The 22,398-nt window shown below is 38.0% G+C and overlaps 1 protein-coding gene across 1 annotated transcript; it reads left to right on the forward strand.

Moving 5' to 3' along the window:
• Positions 1–5,772: 5,772 nt before the first annotated feature.
• LOC106080852 (protein fem-1 homolog C) lies at positions 5,773–22,389 on the forward strand. The gene is made up of 8 exons (XM_059361857.1): positions 5,773–6,690; positions 18,039–18,361; positions 18,475–18,655; positions 18,897–19,072; positions 19,132–19,227; positions 21,118–21,815; positions 21,907–22,032; positions 22,101–22,389. The coding sequence occupies exons 1-8, from the start codon at positions 6,485–6,487 to the stop codon at positions 22,323–22,325; spliced, it is 2,031 nt and encodes a 676-aa protein (XP_059217840.1). The 5' UTR covers positions 5,773–6,484; the 3' UTR covers positions 22,326–22,389.
• Positions 22,390–22,398: the final 9 nt, after the last annotated feature.

Below are 22,398 nucleotides of genomic sequence, written 5' to 3' on the forward strand. Positions count from 1 at the left end.
GCGACCTGTATTTTGTACACAAATTAACATGGACAGACAGATAGACGGACATAGCTAAATCGAATCAGAAACTAATTCTGGGTCGATCGGTATACATATCAATGGGTATATCTTTCTTCCTTTTGGGTGTTACAAACAAATGCACTATGTTATAATACCCTGTACCACAGTAGTGGTGTAGGGTAAAAACATCCAAATCTACCCATGAGCATTCGATTAAGTAAAAGGGGCAAACTTCTCACATATCAATAATGCTGTCCGATTTAAGTTTAAGCTCAACAATAAAGGACCTCCTTTTTATAACCGTGTCCGAACGGCGTGCCGGAGTGCGACACCGCTTTGTGGAGATACCAAATGGTGCAGTACATTACAAATGTCGGCAACTTTAGAAGTGGTTAACCATGCCAAACTATTTGAGGACTTCGCCAATACGTCCCTCAAGCAGGCCTGAAATGCTGGGGGTAGCGAGTTATCTGTGTGGTCACCAGTCATTTGTGGAATTTAGGGATAAGAAATCGAAGCACCGCAGAGTGAAGCAGGGAGTTCTCCAAGGTTGGGTAATATCTCCGGCACCGTTTAACCTCTACCTATCCTCCATTCAACCCCCTCCAGACGGCGTTGAGATCGTATCATATGCTGACAATTGTACGATCATGGGATAACCAGGCCCCCCACCCTTTGTTGACATCTAAGACAGGTTGAACGTCTACCTCAACGAATTTGCATCTTATAAAGAGATGTGAAGATATCTGCCACCAAATCTTTAGTCACATTGTTCACTACATACACGCATGAAGTGCGTAGGGAGCTAAAAGTGATGGTCGATGGGGTAACAATTTCCGACCATTAAGTGTTCCAAAATACTTGGTGTCACATTTGACAGCTCACATGTCACAGCACATGTCAAGTCACTAGCCGGCAGCACTTGGGTTGCGAACAAAGAAACCTTGTTGATCACGTACAAAGCAATTAGCCGACCTGTGGTATGTTATGCAGCGCCAGTGTGATCTCGTCAGCTTTGTGACACACAGGAATAATATTCAGATCTGTCAGAATGCCGCTCTTCGAACTGCGACGAGCTGTCTTCTTAGTTCTCACGTGCACCACCTCCATCAGGAGACAAAGATTCTACCCGTGCGAAGACATAACTACATGCTGGCTAAGCAATACTTTCCGGGCTGTTATCGCAGAAAGCATCCGAGTCAGCATTTGTGAATAGGTATCCAACTCCCAGAAGCTTTGAGGTAGATCTACATACATACGCTACAAGAGAGAATCTTTAGATCAAGCGGGTCTAGACAACATTCATGCAGACACGGTAGCAACTGCGGTGAATAGCTACCGGGTGAATGTGATTCTTGGAGAACGTCCGCCTCCCATTGCACCTAAAGAGATTTACCACCTCCGGCAAACCAGAGTAATTCTGGCTGAATTACGATCCGGCAGATGCAGCCGCCTCAATTCATACAGAGCAAGGATTGATGCCACAGTGCTGGATATATCAACGTTGCCGTTTTTGGTAGGTTCCTACCAAAGGAGGTAGGTTTTTATTTTCATGGTAGGTTGACCACCGTTTTTCCAACATTTTAGAACCAAGTCATTTACTGACAAAATCGCAGGGAAAAACTCAAAATTATTTCACTTCTTGCAGTTTTTGTGTATTCGTGAAGAGTGCAGCATAAAACCATGGATGTCGAGGAGTCAAATACTGTTACAAGGGGTTTCACTGCTTCAAAATTCAGGAAAAAGTGCGTACACCGAAAGAAAGATTGTTACCGTGTGGTATCAATGGTACCACCGTGATTTAATACCAAAACAATACCGTGTGGTATTTATAATGCTTTACATCATGCGTGCAATAAGGTAATGTTTTGGTATTACTTTACTCCCAAAACCGTTGGTATCAGTTTTTCGTTCGGAGTAAGCTCTGATATTGACTATAACTGGTACGAGTGTCAATGGATGGCTTTGAAATTTCGTAAACTCTGGGTAAAAAATGGGGCTTCAATCGGAAAACTGGGCTCTATTGCATCTGCATACAAATATGGTCAGATCTGGTCCAAACTCAAGCGTACAGGGGTCCATGCAACTCTCTGACATGGCGAAAATGAGTAGTAAAAGCGCATTTCTGAGCTCAAATCCTTAAATCGCTTCATTCAAACTCGGCACAGTATTTCATTGAAATCAGGTCAAAAGTACGACTTTTATAAACTCAAGAATTCTTGTCGGGAGATCGGTATAAATGGTGCTATATCCCGATATAGGCCATCTTTGAACTTTAGGCTGTAGAGTGATTTCAGCAAATAGACGCACGGACAAGTCCAAATAGACTATGAATTAAACGACGATCTTATATACAAACTTTGTAGGGCTGCAAATGTATAATTTGATGTCTTGCCAATAGAATGCCAAAATGGCCAACTCTCCGGTGGTGGGTATAAAAACATGTATCGCATTTTTGGCTTGTAGAACATTTGGTTGGTTTTGGTCGCGTTTGGTAGGATTTTTCTTAAGTTTTGGTAGGAAATAATATTCTCGAGTGGCAACACTGATTCCGATTGTGAGTGGGGGCCACAGGACGTTCGTCATATGCTTAACTGCCCGGCCAGACGCACTCTTCTCAGACCCAGATTCCTCTGGACGCACCCCATCTTAGTCGCAGAGTTTCTGGATATGGATACTCAACAGAATCGAGCAGACCAAATATAGAACACAACACACTGCTACAACAACAACCGGAACAGCTGGAACATTGAGATCCGATCCGTGTTGTGTTTATTACTGTCACGAGAAGCTAAGCTGCAAGCTGCTGGTCACGTCCACAGGTTGCGGATAGTGAAATGCTCCATACTGAGTAGCTGCAACGACACTAGCGAACAATCAGCTGTATCGAGCGGAGAGTCTCAGTGAGAGAAGTTGGTAAACCCTCCATATTTTATGGAGAAGGCGTATGATATGGGCTAATAGATCCTACACCAAAGACGCTAAACTGCAAACGGCATAATTTGCAAAAATGAGTATTTCCTTACTAAAAGCTTAGGCTGTTGAGTAGAGCGAATGTTTGAGTCCTTCTAAAGGGTGCGAGTCTGATAACAGGCAGCAATTTTTACCTAACTTATCTCCTTACTTATGATGGCGCATTTGTGGGTAGATTAGTTATGAAAAATGAAAAGAACTTTTCCATAAGAGGGAAGTGACGCATTTTGCTACATGATGTATGGTGTATTTATGATAAACTAATTCACTTTAGTTCGGCATTTGTCGAACGACTTCTGAGCTGCTAAACTAATTTCGAGGGGTTTTTAATGAAAATTGTATGCAAATGGTGAGTCCATTAATGCTGTAGGACAATTTCCGTTTAATTAGGTCTACGGATCTGCCAAACCTTGTGTGCGTATCGGATGGCAGAAGTGAACGGAATTTTATTATATTAATTAGAGGTGGATATTAGATGCAAGTATTTTTGTCTTCCTTTTTTTCAAACATTTTAAAGTACTTACCTGGCAAGGATTTGATTGTATTTCCTTTCCTCAAATAGTTGGTAGGATGTTTCTTAAAGCGGTACCTATGTTTAAAAAGAAAATATTTAGTTACATGCTTAGGAAAGTTATAAGAAATAGGTATGTACATTTCATACCTAGCGTGCCATTCTGAACTGCTTTGATGTCTGATTATTTAACACTAATACCGAACGCACGATCACAGTGTACACTAAAAGACCGAGAACAAATCCATCACGTTATACATAGTCCTAGCCTTTCGCAGGGAGATAATGTTCACTATATACCGAACACGAATTTAGATACACAACGCGAAGCACACATACATTTTGTTTCTGAAACTTTACGATTTCTTTTTATATTGGGCGTTTATTTCCCACAAAACACTCTCGTCAACATTGAAAACGAACGCGAACTTATATACAAGACTGCGATACATACATTAATTTAATTCCGACACACTGCGATTTCGTTTAACAACGGGTGTTTGCTTGCCACAAAATATTTTTGTATTTCTGCTGTTCTTCTTGAGCCGTTACCGAAACGCGAGCCACTACCGAAGGGATTGCACTGCAAAACGAATGTGACATGGGTATTTTAAACAACACACACTGTGTTCCAATGCAAAGCAAGTTCTTACAAAGATGTCGTCATGAAGCCGACCTTATGCCTCTACGTTGGTTTTTTTTCGAGTTGTTTACTAATCGGAATGTTGGACACCTGTATATATGGTGCAGCAGAGCAAGTTTTTGGGAAACTCCAAATCACATGATTGGAGCCAGTAACACACGCGTCATACTTTCACATAAAATCGTAATTGAATCTTTATTGTTTTTCAACCAACCACGTATACCGATACAGGAAACATATTTACTGCTGCTTTGCAATCACAATAGTCAAACGGAAGTTGGAAATTGCCCGGAAAAATACAATAACTAAACAAATTTACACCCTGATTCTTATAAGATTTACAATCTGCTTCCTGCAATTTGTTAAGACGCAACGAAAACTGAGTGAAAATTCGCCATTTAATGAGTAACGGTACATTCAGTGTTGTAGATTATGCTACTCGGTACCTCTGTACTCGGTAGTTGTTTAGAAAATGACTACGATTTATCGATTCGTCAATGTATCGATAATTTTAGACCACTCTTAAAAATCACTGGGCCTGTGGGCTTAAAAAGAAGAAAAATTTGGTTTCGATTGAGCAATTAATGACCAGAGGTTAAAGAGGAAGTTTATTAGTATAATATAAGCCTGTTTTTGTTAGCTATTAGTATACTCGTCTTGTGCCGTTCTGTTTCCCGATAACTCTCTCTGCTCTTAAAAAAAACTTTCGATAAGGGCAGAGTGAATGATGAAAGGTCACCTCAAAAATATTTGTGCGATTGATTGCACAGGAATGTATGGGTTGTGGGCAAGGCGGATTTAATAAGGTGGTCTCACGCAATCCGCTGGTAAACGGCCGGTCAGGTTTGACAGTATTAAGATGTCAGATTTTTTTTTGCATTCTATTTGTTGTTATCTTCTTTCTCGCATATTCTCCGCTCATGTACGCACAAGTATACACACACGCACACAAATTTGTTTGTGTGTGTTGGCAAAACGATTACCAGCTTGATGGCGGATTGCACCGTATGATTTGCGGTTGTTGTACAAATGAGACCACCTTTAATTGTTTCATCCATGGTTTCATCCAAGATATATTCATTTACAGGTAGTGGCTGTTGCCAACAACAACACATTGAGTGCACTATCCGTCAAAATCAGTGATTAGTGCAACTCTAATTTTGAGTATGTGATGAGTTCGCGCCATTTTTCGTTGTTTGTGTGTATAGTACACACACAACCAACACTCGTTGACAGATAGTGCACTTCGCGAGAATAAATTGTACTCAGCTGTTTACGATAATCTACCTGGCAATCATGTCATGGTTTATCCGATGTTTTTTTGCTGAGATCGGCGACTCAATTTAAGCCACAAGAGCCGATAAAAACGTCGGCGGCGTGTGTGTGAAATAAAATAAGTCGGCGCTGACTGAAATTAGCTCGGCTTCGTTCTCTGGACATATGTTGCAGATAATCATCAAGCGAGAGCGATTGGGAATAAATAAATTCAAACTCTGAGCTCGGAAGAAAAAAATAAAAAGAAACAATATTTCGAAAATTGCAAAAAACAAAACAAATAGTGATATTGCAGCGTTAACTATATATTCAATAAATGAAAGAACTACTTAACTCATTTGTGGTTGTGTCAGTGTGTGAGAAAGAAAAAATACCCTTGAGAAGAAAAAATTTTCTGCAGTCCTTCGAAATTGCGGAAGCATAGTGAAAGTGGTCTAAAAACCTAATTAATACTAAATTAGAGACCGAAAAAGCAAAATTATACAATTATTGATTACATATTGAATATTGGCAAAGCGCACATATACATAACTTTCACTTTATTACGAGAAAAAAGTGCATTGAACGACCGAGAAGGCAAACAGCGGCGCTAGCAACAACAACAATAATAGCAAAAGGCAAGAGTTTTTTTGCACATACATTTTGCCTCTGCACATCTTCAGTTTACACCTGGCCATCAGTGCAAGCGCGGGCGCGGTGTTTCAAAGGGAGGTGGCCAGACTTATTGATGTACTGATGTAAAATTAGCCCCATTGCATTGGCAGCAGCAACAACAGCAGAGTGGGTGCATTTTTTTCTACTATCCCTTTGGGTGTTTACATGTTACATTTGCGTTGTCAGAGTACGGTCGGACAATACGTCTAGTGGTTTGGTGTTTGATGATAATAGATACGAAAAAATATACTAAATATATACAATTATAATAATTATCGCTGGTTGTATGGTTGTGTAGTGACAACTTGGTGCTGCGGAATTGCCTGTTTTTTCTTCGTTTAAACAACTAAATTACTATTAATTTGTCTATTGACGTCACACCCAGAGACATCAAAAATATCCTTATCCATCACATATGTGTAGTAATGGCCAATCCAGCTCCTTTAATGAGTTTTGTGGAATTCGTCAAATCCGAAGCTGAGGTGGGTGGCAAGTATTCGAACAGTTCTGCTTTTCCTGTACCACCTTTACAATTGAAAATAGCCAAATTAAGTTATGACTTGCATGAGGAAATACGTAAATGCTCCGAAAATTCCACCATCTCCAAGCGCTTACGCGAAGAACTTGAAAGGTAAGTGAAACAAACAAGAAATAAAATCATCTTTATTACCCATTCATAAATTAATTTTATATGTTTACACCGATCATACATAATCATATACCTCCTGCTTTTTTTGTTTGTTTATTTATTACACCAACATTGAAAAGAACTCACCAGTCAAGTCAAGTCAGCCAGTCAGTCAATGAACTTGCCAATACATTTCCAGCGCTATAACACTCTTAATTTAATTATCTAAACAAACCACAAAATGCTTTGTTTACACATGTGCCCATACAATGTAGTCTATTTATTTTCCAGGGCAGTGTTCTCTGCTGATCTCATTTACATTGTGAGATTTTGCTCTCGGCAGCTTAAAGGGCTGATGTAAGAGTTTCCGCGTATTGAAAATGTAGCTTAGGAGTATTTGAAAGTTTCCTAAGAGGAATTGCAAATAATTTTCAATATTAGCTGGCAAGACCAGTAGATTGTATGACGACATAAACGAATGAATGAATGACTGTTTATAGAAAGATTGATTCATTTTGACTCTGCTATTGGCTTTAGGTATACATATATTCAGAAATATGGCCGCTTCAATTGAAACTGTCCCCAGTGACTCTAAAGTTAGATAAGTTAGACTTGTAGCGTAAATGTTATAGATAGAAACATCTAACCTTTAACATCAGTTAGTTTTCCATTCCGTTCCTAATTGGACCAGAGTAGTTCTGGTAATCTTTTTCTCTACATCTGCAATGGTTGGCGAACGTGGCGAGGCGGAGGACGCATTCATAACAATATCCTGGTGTATGTGTTGCAAGGCCCCTTTGTTTTTGTTGTAGCAGTGTGTTGTGAGGCGGCAGCCCTTGCCGAAGAAGAATCTCAACGGATCAATCCGGTACGTACAACCGGCTGCCATGGGATTGGTCCCTTTGTATAAGGCGGCTGTGAGTATATATGCGAGATGTTGTATTGAGCATATAAATATTCCATTTCTTATCACTGGTAGGGGGTTCCCGCTGGTTAAGTAGGTAATTGGGGTAATACATCTGTTGGCATCTTTTTTAGTGTACAATTAAAAGTGATGCTTAACCTTAAACATATTGGTCAATATTTGTGATGTCGCCGATGACTGTTGTGGCCCTTAATACTGCATTTGACAAGTCTGTAGGTACCTGCATTGGTTCTCATTCACTCCAGTGGCCCACATTGGAGCTGCTTACTTCGTCACCGTTGTTGTAATGACCACACATTTGCATGTTCAGGTAGAGACCCTTGTCAAGCTTCTTCGGTCAAGCTCGTTCCGGTCTATAGGTCCGATCACCGCGGGAACGTGATGGCCATAAGTTATTTTAAGGTGCCAATAACTCCACTCGTCATATCGAGCATCAAAGGCATTCAGTATTTAAGCAATAGCCGTTGCCACCCAGCCTTCTATTAAGACTTTCCACTCAATACCGCGGAGATTTTCAATATTAGAAGGTTGTGGGCGCGCCCTGTAGTTCCCAACTAAGCTTCTCATGATAACGATGAACACCACACATATCAAAGCTTAAATTTCCAAGTTGTGTAGTGCCCATAGTTAGTCGTGCCGGTTCGATATTCCATCAAGAGCCTTGATGTTTGGGCTCTCCTTATGACTTCAGCTACATTTTTTGGCGCTGAATAGCAGGGTTTCGATTGGGAGCTTTTTTTTCCTTCCTAAGAATGTTTTTTTTTGTCATGTCTCACATTGGGTATTCGACAAATCGTATGCCAAAATGGTTTGCGCATCGATTGGAGTCTGGCTTCTGATCTCTACTGAAGGTTCGAGCTTGCGTTAATCATCAACGGGGTTTTGAGAGTCTTCTCTGTTGACCCGATCCTGTTTTGCAGCTTCCAAGGTGCACCAATATATATTCCTTTTGAGATTCCAGACTAGGCTGTCTATTTTTCACTTAAGTTTACCTATCCTTTGGCTGCTAGCGTTAGTTCACTACTTCGTCTGTACAAACTGGATAGAAACTGGCATTATAAGTACCACACAAATTTATGTCCCGTACACACGAACGAGTCTAGACAATTAGTGCCAACTATTGGGTTGCCCAAAAAGTAATTGCGGATTTTTCATATAGTCGGCGTTGACAAATTTTTTCACAGCTTGTGACTCTGTAATTGCATTCTTTCTTCTGTCAGTTATCAGCTGTTACTTTTAGCTTGCTTTTAAAAAATAGTGTAAAAAAAGTATATTTGATTAAAGTTCATTCTAAGTTTTATTAAAAATGCATTCACTTTCTTTTAAAAAATCTGCAATTACTTTTTGGGCAACCCAATACAATGCTCCGTATGGAGCAACCTGTGGACGCGCCCGTTAGCTCGCATCCATGGGTTGCGCATAGTGGAATGCTCCATACAGAGTAGCTGCAACGACAGTCGCGGACAATCAGCGGTATCCAGCAGAGAGTCTCAGTGAGATGCCGGGCAGCACCGGTCTTGCATAAATACTGAGTGCCTATGATGCTCGATATGATAAGACGAGTTAATGGCGCCTTTAAATAACCAATAGCCATCATGTTCCCGCGGCGATCGATCTTTTGGACCGCAAAGAGTTTGCTCACCTATATACATATAGACATGTGGCTACAACAACAACAAAAAAAGAAAAGAAAATTTTAAGCTAGGAATTCCGAGCTAAAGACAAAATTGTTTTCCATATCACTTAATTGTTTTCCATTTCACTCCCCTAAGTTGGTTCATGTCTGGTATCGTATCCCCACCTTAGTACCGGTGTCTGTTAGCCGCAAAAGCTGGGTAATGACATAGGAAATACTCCACCGTCTCATAATCTTCCCCACATGCCACCACTTGCCGCACCGATTTGCATAAGTGAGCTCGTAGCCCTATGTATCCCGTTATGACACCAAAAACTATACTGCTAGGAAATGCTCCAACGTCTCATAATCTTCCCCACATGCCCTACACATGCCATCAATTGAATTGCTGATTTTGCATAAGTGAGCTCGTAGTCCTATGTGTCTTGCTAAGATACCGAAAGGTTTACTGATCTCCTGCTAGTTTTCTTTCAGTAATAGCCTTGTCTTATAACCCGGATCTTTCCAATGGATTTTCATCGGCCTGCCGACCGTTTCGTTGTTCCACAGTGTTTCATGCGCATTCGTAACCCACGCTCTTAACTCGGATTGCGTCCACTCAAAAGGCTTGGGGTAACCATGTTTGTTGACGACAGTCCTCTGGCCTTCACTGCCAAATCGTCTGCCTTTTCATTATTTCTTACTCCGCTACGGCCCGGCATCCAAACGATGTGGATCGTGCCATTCTCACTTAAGTTTACCTATCTTTTGGCTGCTAGGGTTAGTTCACTACTTCATCTACACAAACTGCATAGAAACAGCCATTATTGGTAAAACACAAAATTATGTCCCGTACACACAAACGAGACAAGACAGTTGGTGTCAAGTTCAGAGGATTATCTTACTTCACATCCCATAAAAAATACTTTCGGGCGTATTGAATGATCAAAAATTCTAAAGTCGTCAAATAATTGGGCCTTATCAATGTGGCTATAGATCTGATAAATCCATCGTAGACCAGACGTACATACTTTGCCTAATTGTAGAAAGGACTAAGAGGGAAAGATCGACACTTACCATATACTTGTCGATTACAAAGCTGCTTTCGATTGTATCTCATCTATAATTCTTGTCATTTATGAGATTTGAGTAAAAATAGATATTTTGTTGAATTTCTCTAAACTTAGTTATTCAAAAATTTATTTCGGTTAAATGAATCCACAAAAAATTCATCTTATTTTACTACTACTAAGAAGCAGCATAGCATTTCTTTAATTAAATGAAAATAAACTAAAAGTTACACATTTTAATTGTTTACAAGAAGCCTTTCAACTGCACCTGTTTCAACGTTGCTTTACATACTCTTTCGCATCTTGATAATTGCCGTGTAATTAGCAGGCCTACCACATTTTAATCGAATGGGCAAAAAATTTGAAATTGATTTACGAAATGAAGCAAATGGCAAATAGCGTTTATTTTTCCTCTGAGTCTAATCGCCTTGAAGCTTTTGTATTCCCGCTTGATGCCCTTTTACAATTGGTGTGTTTTATTTAACAAGCCCGCGGTTTTGCTATCTTATGGACAAATAAAACGCTTTTCATGCTAAATGCTTTGTATTTTAACGTTGACCAACACTACAACTCATCCGAAAGCATGTGGCTACGACAACCAAAACACAATCCCAAGGCAGCCGGTTGGTTGTACGTACCAGATTGATCCGATGAAGTCCTTCATTGGCAAGGGCTGCCACCTCAGTGTACAACACACTGCTACAACAACAACCAAAACAACAAAACTCATTTGAAGATATGAAATATCAACACAACAAAAAAAGTAATTTTTATCATAAATAAATGTTTATCGGATTTCATAATTGGGATTTTATTAAAATTCGTAGCTATTTTTGCATTCCAAAATGCTTAACCATTAAATATATTGGGTTGCCCAAAAAGTAATTGCGGATTTTTTAAAAGAAAGTAAATGCATTTTTAAAAAAAACTTAGAATGAATTTTAATCAAATATATATTTTTTTACACTTTTTTTCTAAAGCAAGCTAAAAGTAACAGCTGATAACTGACAGAAGAAAGAATGCAATTACAAAGTCACAAGCTGTAAAAAATTTGTCAACGCCGACTACATGAAAAATCCGCAATTACTTTTTGGGCAACCCAATATATGTTGCGTTCTTCCTCTTTTAGCAATTGTCATTCAGATTGAAAGATTACACCATATGTCTTAAATAATCGGGGATAAGATAAGCCACAAAATAAGAATTTTTCTCCATACAAAATAAGCGAGAAAATCCGCTTAGGGGGTAAATAAAACAACCCTAATATTGACTGTGGTCATTCTAATTCATTAGTTGTTGAAGGTGATAATAAAATATTCACATAGGAAATATTAAAAACTAATATTACAGAAAAAGGCACTATTCTCGGTACGTTGAAAGGGATATAAGCGCCCATACACGTGTTATGATGATAATTGCTCTGATTACATTTAACATAACGAATGCTGACTAGTTTGAGCTGTATGGCATTCACCATCAGGGCTCGTCTTATTTTAGGAAAGTTGACATAGTGTGCTGCAGGACTTCATATTTTGTATTGCCAGCTTTTGACGTGAGTCTTGATTGACATCACAAATTTGTCTTATGCGCACAGTTCTAGTAATTAGTTAATTAAATGCCCTACATAGGTAACAGTTAAACGAAAATAATATGTGCAAAAACTTTGAATTTATTTAAATGATTTATTTATCAACTTCCAGCATTAAAATTCAAGGAATTCCATGAAATTGCTTCTTACTTAATATATATATGTTGATTGATTCTCTTCGCATTTATTTTTATACCCACCACCACTAATCTAGTCATTCCGTTTGTAAAAATTGCAAATTTTGCCCATGAACATTCCACTGAGGAACAGGGGCAAACTTCTCACATATCAATGAGGGCAGCCCGATTCAAGTTTAAGCTCAATGATAAGGGGCCTCCTTTTTATAGCCGAGTCCGGACGGCGTGCCGCAGTGCGACACCTCTTTGGAGAGAAGTTTTACATGGCATAGTACCTCACAAATGTTGCCAGCATTAGGAGGGGAAAACTACCGCTGAAAATTTTTCTGATGGTCCCGTCAGGATTCGAACCCAGGCGTTTAGCGTCGTAGGCGGACATGCTAACCTGTGCGCTACGGTGGCCTCCTATTCGGTTTGTAACACCTCTAAATATTGATCTACGACCAATTAAAGTATATATATTCTTGATCGTCTCGGCAATCTGGTTCGAACTAGCCATGTTCGTCCGGTCGTCCGTCTGTCTGTCTGTTTTATTTCTCTCGGTAGGTTGGTAGGCTGACCTCCATTTTTGGAAGGTTTTTTCACGGTATACATACGAAGTGAATCGTCAGGGATAACTCAAAATTATTTCAGTTCTTTTCATTTCTGTGTATCCGTTAAGAGTGCTGCAACCATGGATGCCGAGGGGCCAAATATTGGTTCAAGGGGTCTCACAGCTTTAAATTTCAGAAAAAACAGCATAAGTTCTGATATTGACCGTAAATGGTACTAGTGTTAAGGGATATCTTCATAGATTCTGGGTAAGAAATGCGGCTTTTAATCGTTAAATGACTTCGATCGGAAAACGGGCCTATATAACCCCGATTACACTGCTCTTTAAATTCGGATTTAATGGCTCGATCAACTGTTTTCCCTTTACAAAAGCACCTTGCGAGAACCTTAAATCCGGATTTAATGAGAATTGTAAACGGGCAGCTGCGTACACATATTTATATGGTCATACCCAGATGTTGAGGGGTTCATGCAACTCACTGTAATGGCGAAAATGGGAAGAAAAGGCATATCTTTGAATTCACATTCTTAAATTGTTCATTTAAATCGGGGTAAAAACACGACTTTTATGAACTTAAGATTTCTTATAGGAAGATCAGGTGCTATATCATGATATAGGCCATCTTTGAACTTTAGGTTGTAGAGTGCATTCAACAAACAGACGGACGGACATGTTTAAATCGCTTATAATTATATAAGGACTATATAGTATATATACTTTGTAGGGTTGAAAATGCTTAATTTTGATATGGTGCATATGGAATGCCAAAATGGCCAACTCTTTGGTGGTGGATATAAAACATATACCGTATTTATGGCTTGTAGAATATTTAGTAGGTTTCGCTCGGGTTTCGTAGGATTTCCCTTAAATTTGAGTAGGAACTATTTTCTTAAGTGACAACACTGATTACCATATCTTCGTAAATGCTGTTGTTTATGCTCGACTAATACATTGCTTGATCGAGAGGCTTTCTCTTGAACTCTTTGATGAAGAATATCAAACATATCATCTTTTGGTTAGTCATCTGCGATAATAGCCATTTGTATCTACGCATTTGTAAGACCTTTGTTTTCTTATAGGCGTAGTTCTAAAATTACCCCTTTCTTTGGAAAAGAGTTCTAACAATATCCTTTCCTTTGGGAAATGGTACTAGAACTAACCCTTCCTTTGGGAAAGGGTACTAAAACAATCCATTCCTTTGGGAAAAGGCACTACAACTAACCCCTTCTTTGGGAAAGGATACTGCAACTATACTTTTCTTGTGAAAGGGTACTAAAATTGACCTTTCTTAAAGAAAATGGTAATAAAACTAACCTTTTTCAAAGAAAGTTACTTAAACTACCCTTTCCTTTGGGAAGTGTTACTAAAACTACCCCTTTCTTTGGGAAATACTACTAAAACTTCCCTTTCCTTTAGAAAAGGGTGATAAAACTACCCTTTCCTTTGGAAAATGTACTAAAACTATCCTTTCCCTTGGGAAGAGTACTAAAACTACCCCTTCTCAAGGAAAAGGGTTATAAAACTAAACTTTCTCAAAGAAAAGTGTACTCAAAATACCCATTCTGAAAGACAATGACGCTTTCTTTGGGAAAGGTATTAAAAACTACGCTTTACTTTGGGAAAGGTCTACAAATACGATTTTCCTTTGGGAAAGGTACTAAAACCATGCTTTCCTTTGGGTAAGGTGTTAAAGCTAAGCTATCCTTTGTAAAAGGTACTTAAACTACCCTTTCTCAAAGAAAATGGTACTAAAATTACCCCTTCTTTAAGAAAAGAGTACTAAACACCCTTTCTCAAAGAATAGGGTACTAAAACTACAATTTCTCTACGAAAAGGGTACTAAAATCACACTCTCTCAAGGAAAAGGGTACTATAACTACCCTTTATCAAAGAAAGGGGTACTAAAACTACCCTCTCTCAAAGAAAAGGATACTTAAACTACTATTTAGGAAAAGGTATTAAAAATAGCCTTTTCTTTGGGAAAGGGTTCTAACCTAACTACCCTTTCTCAAAGAAAATTGTAATAAAACTATCCTTTTTCAAAGAAAATGGCACAAAAACTACGCTTTCTTTTAGTTAAGGTATTTAAACTACCCTTTCCTCTGGGAGAGGGTACTAAAACTATCCTTTCCTGTAGGAAAGGGTGCTAAAACTATCCTTTTCTGTGTAAAAGGGTACTAAAACTACCCTTTCCTTAGGGAAAGGGTACTAAAACTACCCTTTCCTTCGGGAAAGGGTACTAAAACTACCCTTTCCTTCGGGAAAGGGTACTAAAACTACCCTTTCCTTCGGGAAAGGGTACTAAAACTACACTTTCCTTTGGGAAAGGGTACTGAAACTACCCTTTCCTTTGGGAAAGGGTACTGAAACTACCCTTTCCTTTGGGAAAGGGTACTGAAACTACCCTTTCCTTTGGGAAAGGATACCAAAATTTACCCTTTCCTTTGGAAAAGTGTTCCAGAACTTGTTATCCAGTTTGGCTGAAACATTTGCAAGAAAACTTCTAATGCTAACTCCAACAGTTAGCCTAAGTACAGACCGAATCGGTCTATAACCTGATAAAGTTTCCATATAAATCGATCTTTCGATTTTACTTATTGAGACTGTAGAGGGCGAAATTCTTTTCCGAATGGTTTAAAATTTCGCACGATGACTTCTGCTATGGTCATTTGGATAAGACCATTAAATCTCATGAGACTAGTCTGCAGGATTCGCTACTTACTTTACTTACATTAATTGGCTATGACAGAACATTTATTCTACTAGCCGAACGTAGAATGGCGTTTCAAGATCCGCTACTAGCAATGAGATATTCGACCAGGTACACAGCCACACCCTAGTTATTTGAGGGTTTGTAGTTGTTGTTGTAGCCACATTTGCATGCGGATGTAGCTATGCTCGTCAAGTTTCTATAGGTGGGCAAGGTCCTTCCGACTCACGAGACCGATCGCCGTTGGTACGTGGAGCCATTGGTTATTTAAAGCGTCAATAAATAGCCTTGTCATATCCAGCATCATAGGCACTCAGTATTTAAGCAAGAGCCATTGCCACCCGGCCTCTCACACGATATCACTGATTGTCCGCGACTTCAATTACAATTACTTCGTATGAAGCATTCCACTATCCCCAACCAGTGGACGCTACCGGGCTCCCAGCTAAGGGCGAGATACATATATTCAACTTGGATATTTAGCATCGTTTGTATCAAACATATCGAAAGCAGACACCTGTTTTTCTTCTTATTTCTTGCCAGGAACAGCTGAATATTAACGATGTTTGAACACATTTTGAAATGAAGATTGTACGATTGCTTTGTCTTTAAGACCAAATCGAAGTGTCTTTGTCTTTTGTTTAGTTGTTTACGTCACGTTTGAGGTGTTTCTAGAAGCCTTTGTTATCTTTTTAGTTAATTTTTCTTTCGTTTTGTCAAGAGTTTCGGTGTCATGATTGCATTCTAGTTTAGGTTCTTTGTTTTTTTTCTTAAATCAGTCGATTAAAAGAGTGAGTGGTATGCATGAGCATAGGAAACGAATAACTAGCCACTTTTTTAAAGTGAAATTCATATCTTAAAAATATTTATATGATAAAAATAGCTTTAAGTCGAAAATAATTTTTTCCACAATGTGCTTTTTTTTTCTTTAGTGTCGAGCTTAATGATGAAAGATTTTTCTTATAATGGGAACTTTTCCATTTGCAAAGAAAATCTCCGATCTTTAAGCTCGTCTCGAAAGAGAAACAAACAAAAAAAGGGAATTTAAAATGTTTCTTTTCATTTCACTCTCTTAGAAGAGCATTATTGATGCTATTTTGAGTTTCGAATATAAATTTCGACCTACGGAAATTTTATTAACAAAACAAGATTTTGTTAATTTAAGCTCTTTTTTTTTTGATTACTTGCACTTATTCCCTCAAGTCCAATAGAAATCGAGTTTAGCGAAAACAAATCCCTAATACCACTACAACAAAAGCTTACAGTGACACAAACAAAGAAAGAAAGCTTAAACTCTGGCAGTGTCGAATGCATTGTGTTCTACGCAACTTCGTAACGATTGTAAACAACTTGACAGAGTAGCAACGTTGTCCCATGTGGGTATTTTAGAAAGTATAGCTAAATTTGAATTTTCATAGAAATCTCATTTTCACAGAAATACAGCATGTTAGGTTAGGTTGAAAAGAGGGAGAGAAGTTAGGTTGAAAAGAAGAGAGACTATGGACATCCACTTAAGCCAGTAATCGGTTTGTTGTGCGCTCTAAAAACTATAAAGTAAACCTCCAAAGAAGCGTCGCACTGCGGCACCCCGTTCAGACTCTTCTATAAAAAGGAGGCCTCTTATCATTGAGCTTAAATGTGAATCGGATTGCACTCATTGATAAGTGAGAAGTTTGCCCCTGTTCCTTTGAGAATGTTCATGGGCAAAAGTTGCAATTTTTACATTAAACCTATTGCATACAAATCCAAATGTGCCCAGGAACATTCCATTAAGGAACAAACATCTCACATATCACTCAGCGCTAAGAGATTCAAGTTTAGATATAGAGCTTAAATTTGAATCGAACTGCACTCATTGATATGTTAGAAGTTTGATCCTGTTTCTTAGTGGAATGTTCATGGGCAAAATTTGCATTTTTACCACAGTAGCGGCAGACCAGCCCACTGGTGGGAATCGAACCCACGACAACTGCATTGGTAATCCGAACTTGCTTCCAACTAGGCTACCGCGCGATATTTGTCACACATAATTTTATCGAAATTTATCCTTTTTTTATTGAATACAAATTCCGTGAAAATTTGATTTTTATAAAAAAAAATTATCATCTCGATTTTTAATTTTTTTTTTTTTAAATTTCATTAATATTGATTTTAATAAAATCCTTTTGTACAGATTTTATTTTGATGATTTTTTCTATTTGAAAACATAATATTTTATTTGTTAACATAGTATTTTGTCGAATTTAATTTATGTCGAATATTTTTATAGCTTGATTTTTTTTTAAATTTTTTGAAAAGTTTCGAAAAATGTTTTTTTTTTGAAAATTTCGTTTATTTTGAGTTTTTAGTAACATAATTTTTATCAAAATATTTCTTTTAAATCGAAACCATTATTTAAACGATAAGTGTAGCGCGAGTGAAAAGTTTTACCGAATAGTTTTAAAATGCAAGGCGAAGAAAGAGAGTGGTGTGAAATATAAGAGATGTGAATACTTTTTTTTTTAAGTTGGTACCGTATAGTTCTGAAAGGAAAGCTAAAGGAAGAGCATGGTGATACATAAGAGGTGTAAATACTTTATTTTTAAGTTTGGCCACTTATTGTTTTTTTTTTTGTGCTATACCAATTCAAACACAACTCATACTGTAATCCCACCACACACATCCACATATAGTGCTAAGAAATTATTCCCGAAATGCTGAAATTAATATACCTCCTACACTCTTCTATCATTTTTGTCAACTTTGAAATGCAGCTATAGCCGCGAAACAAGACGTGAAATAGTCAGACGCATGCGAGGCGGATGTGCCCCCCTGTTCATTGCATGCAGTCGTGGTTGTGTGCCAATTGCCGAATATCTAGTCACCATATGTGAGGCTGACATCGAACAAAAAGGAATATTCGAAGCACCCGAGGATCGTTCTTATCACATTGCTACGCCTCTATGGTGTGCAGCGGTCTCCAACAATTTGCCCATGGTAAAATATTTACTGAGAATTGGCAGCGACATCAATGCAGCATCCGATACTGGATCAACGCCCGTTCGTAGTGCCTGCTACATGACACACATGGACATGGGTAAGGAAGCAAGCAAGACGATGAACTTGAAAGAAAATTATACTCCAAATACTCATAATAATCTCATACATACATATTTGCATTATACATTGGCAATGCAATTCTTCCTCTAGTGAAATTTCTTGTTGATAATGGCGCTGATATCAAACGACCCAATATAAATGGTGGCACTTGTCTGATTAATTCGGTGCAGTCTCCGGAACTGTGTTTATTTTTAATACGCAAAGGGTGTGACGTCAATGCTGTGGACATACAAGGAAAAACCGCTCTACATTATGCCATACAGGAACATAGGTAGGTGGTGTAATAATAACAGATATTAAGATAAGAAAGACAGCGGACAACAGGTGATGAAAGTAAACTTGTCCGTAATCCATTGCAAAGTCATACTATTTTGATTAGATTGTGTCTGTCTCTATCTCTGTGCTACGACGTAGTAATCAACAATGTATGCTGTTTTGTAATGAATCAACCAACGAAGAATGACAAAAAAAAAAAACACAAAACACCTGCAAATTTTAATTTGTTTTTCTAGACTGGAAACAACTAAGCTTTTACTGGAACACGGTGCCAATCCCTGCGCTGTCAGCCGTCATGGCGACGATGCTCTTAGGACAGCCTGCCTAAAAGGAGCCCATCAAATATTCGATTATTTAAGAAATAATTTGGAATATTCATTGGAACGACTGGCGGAAGCCCATGAGTTGATAGGTTCGAGTGTGATGTTTTTCTTGAAATATGGAAATATTTAACTTTTGTCAATATTTTAGGATCTACATTTTTAGATGAACACAATGAAAGCCGTGTGGCCATATTACATTGGCGTTTGGCACATCATTTGAGAGCTTCGCGAACTCCTTATATTGGTACGTTATGAAGAGAGCTACAAGACCAAAAATGTTGATTTTGCGAATATAATTAGAAAATGTAATGGAAAATTTGTATCAAGAGAAAATTTCATGGAAATTTTGTCTTTAGAGGAAATTTCATGGAAATTTTGTCTTTAGAGAAAATTTCATGGAAATTTTGTCTTTAGAGGAAATTTCATGGAAATTTTGTCTCTAGAGGAAATTTCATGGAAATTTTGTCTTTAGAGAAAATTTCATGGAAATTTTGTCTTTATAGAAAATTTCATGGAAATTTTGTCTTTAGAGGAAATTTCATGGAAATTTTGTCTTTAGAGAAAATTTCATGGAAATTTTGTCTTTAGAGAAAATTTCATGGAAATTTTGTCTTTAGAGAAAAGTTCATGGAAATTTTGTCTTAGAGAAAATTTCATGAAAATTTTGTCTTTAGAGAAAATTTCATGGAAATTTTGTCTTTAGAGAAAATTTCATGGAAATTCTGTTTTTAGAGAAAATTTCATGCAAATTTTGTCTTTAGAGAAAATTTCATGCAAATTTTGTCTTTAGAGAAAATTTCTGAGAAAATTTCATGGAAATTTTGTCTTTAGAGAAAATTTCATGCAAATTTTGTCTTTAGAGAATATTTCAGAGAAATTGTGTATTCAGAGAAAGTTTCATGGAGATTTTGTCTTTAGAGAAAATTTTATAGCCGAGTCCGAACGCGTTCAGCAGGGCGACCTCGCATAGCACCTCACAAATGAACCGCTGAAACTTTTTCTGATGTGCTCTCCTGGATTTGGAACTATTTTGGATTTCGAATATCGATTCTTTTAAAGGCTATAGTTACTACTTCCGATGACCGACTTATGGCTGGCTCCTTGTCTGAAACCTCGTTTGGTATTGAATGGTTCAGAGAGATTCTTTCCTATTCCTACTGAGGAACGTGTTTCAGCAAGTGTCATGCTGCAAAGTCTTATTAATTTTGCAGGGATACCCAACTCAGACATGGCTTGTTGTTGTTGTAGCAGTGTGATGTACACTGGGGTGGCAGCGATTGCCGATGAAGGACTTCATCGGGTCAATCCGGTACGCACAACCGACTGCCATGGGATTGACATGGCTTGTAATACCTTTGAACGTATACGGCTATCGAAAGCGACATTGTACAACGGCTTCTCCCATGATCATCTGATACAGCTCCCGTGTAAACCGATCTCGGTTCGATATTTTACTTCTTGATCGATATTTTACTTCTTGAGCCCCTAAAGGGAGCAATTCTTATACGAATTGACTGAAATTTTACACAATGACTTCTACTATGGTCCGAATCGGACCATAACTTGATGTAGCTGCAATATTAAATCAATTCGTTTCTTTTACTTATTTAAATTCAATTTTGCAACCATTTTACATGAGAACCAATCACTTGTTCGAAAGGCGCACTTCCCGTCTCTCAGAAACATGCAACTTTTCCCAATAACGACAAACCGTTGCCATTTGGCATAACCAGGGCGATCCGGTTAATGCTTAAACTTGAATCAGATAGCATTCATTGATATATGAGAAATTTTCGTGTGCAAATTTGCAATTTGGTTATCCTCCACTCGGGTCAGGCATTCGATGGTTATGAATAGTTTATCTTCTTCTCTGTTGGCGTAATCATCATCCAGACCATTTCATAGAAGGTGCAAAAATATTAGAAAGAAAATATCGATAGTTTAATGAACATAGTGTTTTTTTGGACAAATTCTGGGGCGTGTTTTTTTGTTTATATCGGAACAGAGTAGACAAAACTGATATATAAATTTTTACAATTATCTCGCAAAATCAACATTTGACTCAAAGCCCAAAGCGCACACGAATAAAGGAAACTAAAAAAAATACCAAAAACTGTCTATATCCTATATACAGAAAAACTTCCCAAAGTTCCTTTGCGCGAAGCCTATCGCAATGCCGTGGAATTTCGTACTTTGGAAGAGTTGGACAACATCTCCACCGACATGGATGCGATGCGTATACAAAGTCTGTTAATATGTGAACGTATACTTGGAATTGCCCACAAGGATACCCTCTTCCGTTTAACATTTCGTGGTGCTTCATATGCCGATTCCTTGCAATTGCAACGTTGCATTCAATTGTGGACTCTTCTCTTGGAGGTTCGTGTTCAACACAATACCCTGCTGCATTTCGATACGTGTTTTGCAGCGCAGGCTTTAGTAAGACTTATGCTGGAATTACACGAACGCAACACAGATTTGAATGAAAGTAATTCTGGCAATGTTAAATTGCCATATTTCAAAGATGTATTGGCAGTATTCAAACTACTCACCGAGACTGTGGCCGAGTGTCATGCCCTGCTTCAGATACGCCCCATTTCGCGGCGTCAACAGGAGAATTTCGATAATATCTTCAAATGCATTGCTCATGCCATATATCTGTTGATTGCAACATCCAACTCGCACGAAGAATCCCGCCTCGTTTATTTGTCCGTACGAAAATTGGTGCAGGCCAATATAACCAGTGCATGCACCAATGATTCGTTGTTACATTTATGCGCCTCACGTTTAAATGTCATCAAAAGTGGTCTCTTAAATGATGAAAATTTAAATGTAAGTATGAGTGTGTGTGTGTGTATGAGAATATTTCTAAATCGATGGATAGTGGCAAAGATAATTTTTTAACCTCATTTGGTTTTTTAAGGTAATTTTTCCAAATGCAACTGTTATTAAGTTATTGCTAGACTGCGGCATGAATGTTAATGCCAAAAATGAAGTAAAATCCACAGCCCTGCATATAGCTGCTCAACCGTATAATTTCAGCAATGAGGTGAGTTGCATAAAAGTTCATCCAATGTAATGCCAATTAATTACTCTCTTCTTTTTCACAAATTCCAGATTATTTCAATACTTCTTAACCATGGAGCCGATCTCGATCAACCAAATAAATCAGATGAACGTCCTTATAATTTAATTGCGTTGAATGCTGCAAATACTATACCTCTTATGAATTACATTAATCTCAAATGTTTAGCTGCCACAATAATCAGTAAATATCGTATACCGTATCGTAACCAAATACCAAAGTGTTTAGAGACTTTTGTCAAAGAACATGAACCTTGAAATCGAACCGAAGCTTATAAACTACTAAATAACAACAAAATAAATTCTTTTGTGGCAAAACTCATACCATAAG

The sequence above is a fragment of the Stomoxys calcitrans genome, chromosome 2 (assembly GCF_963082655.1).
Source record: "Stomoxys calcitrans chromosome 2, idStoCalc2.1, whole genome shotgun sequence".
Lineage (NCBI taxonomy): Eukaryota > Metazoa > Arthropoda > Insecta > Diptera > Muscidae > Stomoxys > Stomoxys calcitrans.

What these genes read in the sequence shown, in the direction of transcription:
- LOC106080852 (XM_059361857.1), top strand. Translation starts at nt 6,485, where the DNA reads ATGGCCAATCCAGCTCCTTTAATGAGTTTTGTGGAATTCGTCAAATCC. An exon ending in TATGCCATACAGGAACATAG is followed by an intron (nt 18,656 to 18,896) that starts GTAGGTGGTGTA and finishes TTGTTTTTCTAG; the next exon opens with ACTGGAAACAACTAAGCTTT. An exon ending in TTCGCGAACTCCTTATATTG is followed by an intron (nt 19,228 to 21,117) that starts GTACGTTATGAA and finishes TCCTATATACAG; the next exon opens with AAAAACTTCCCAAAGTTCCT.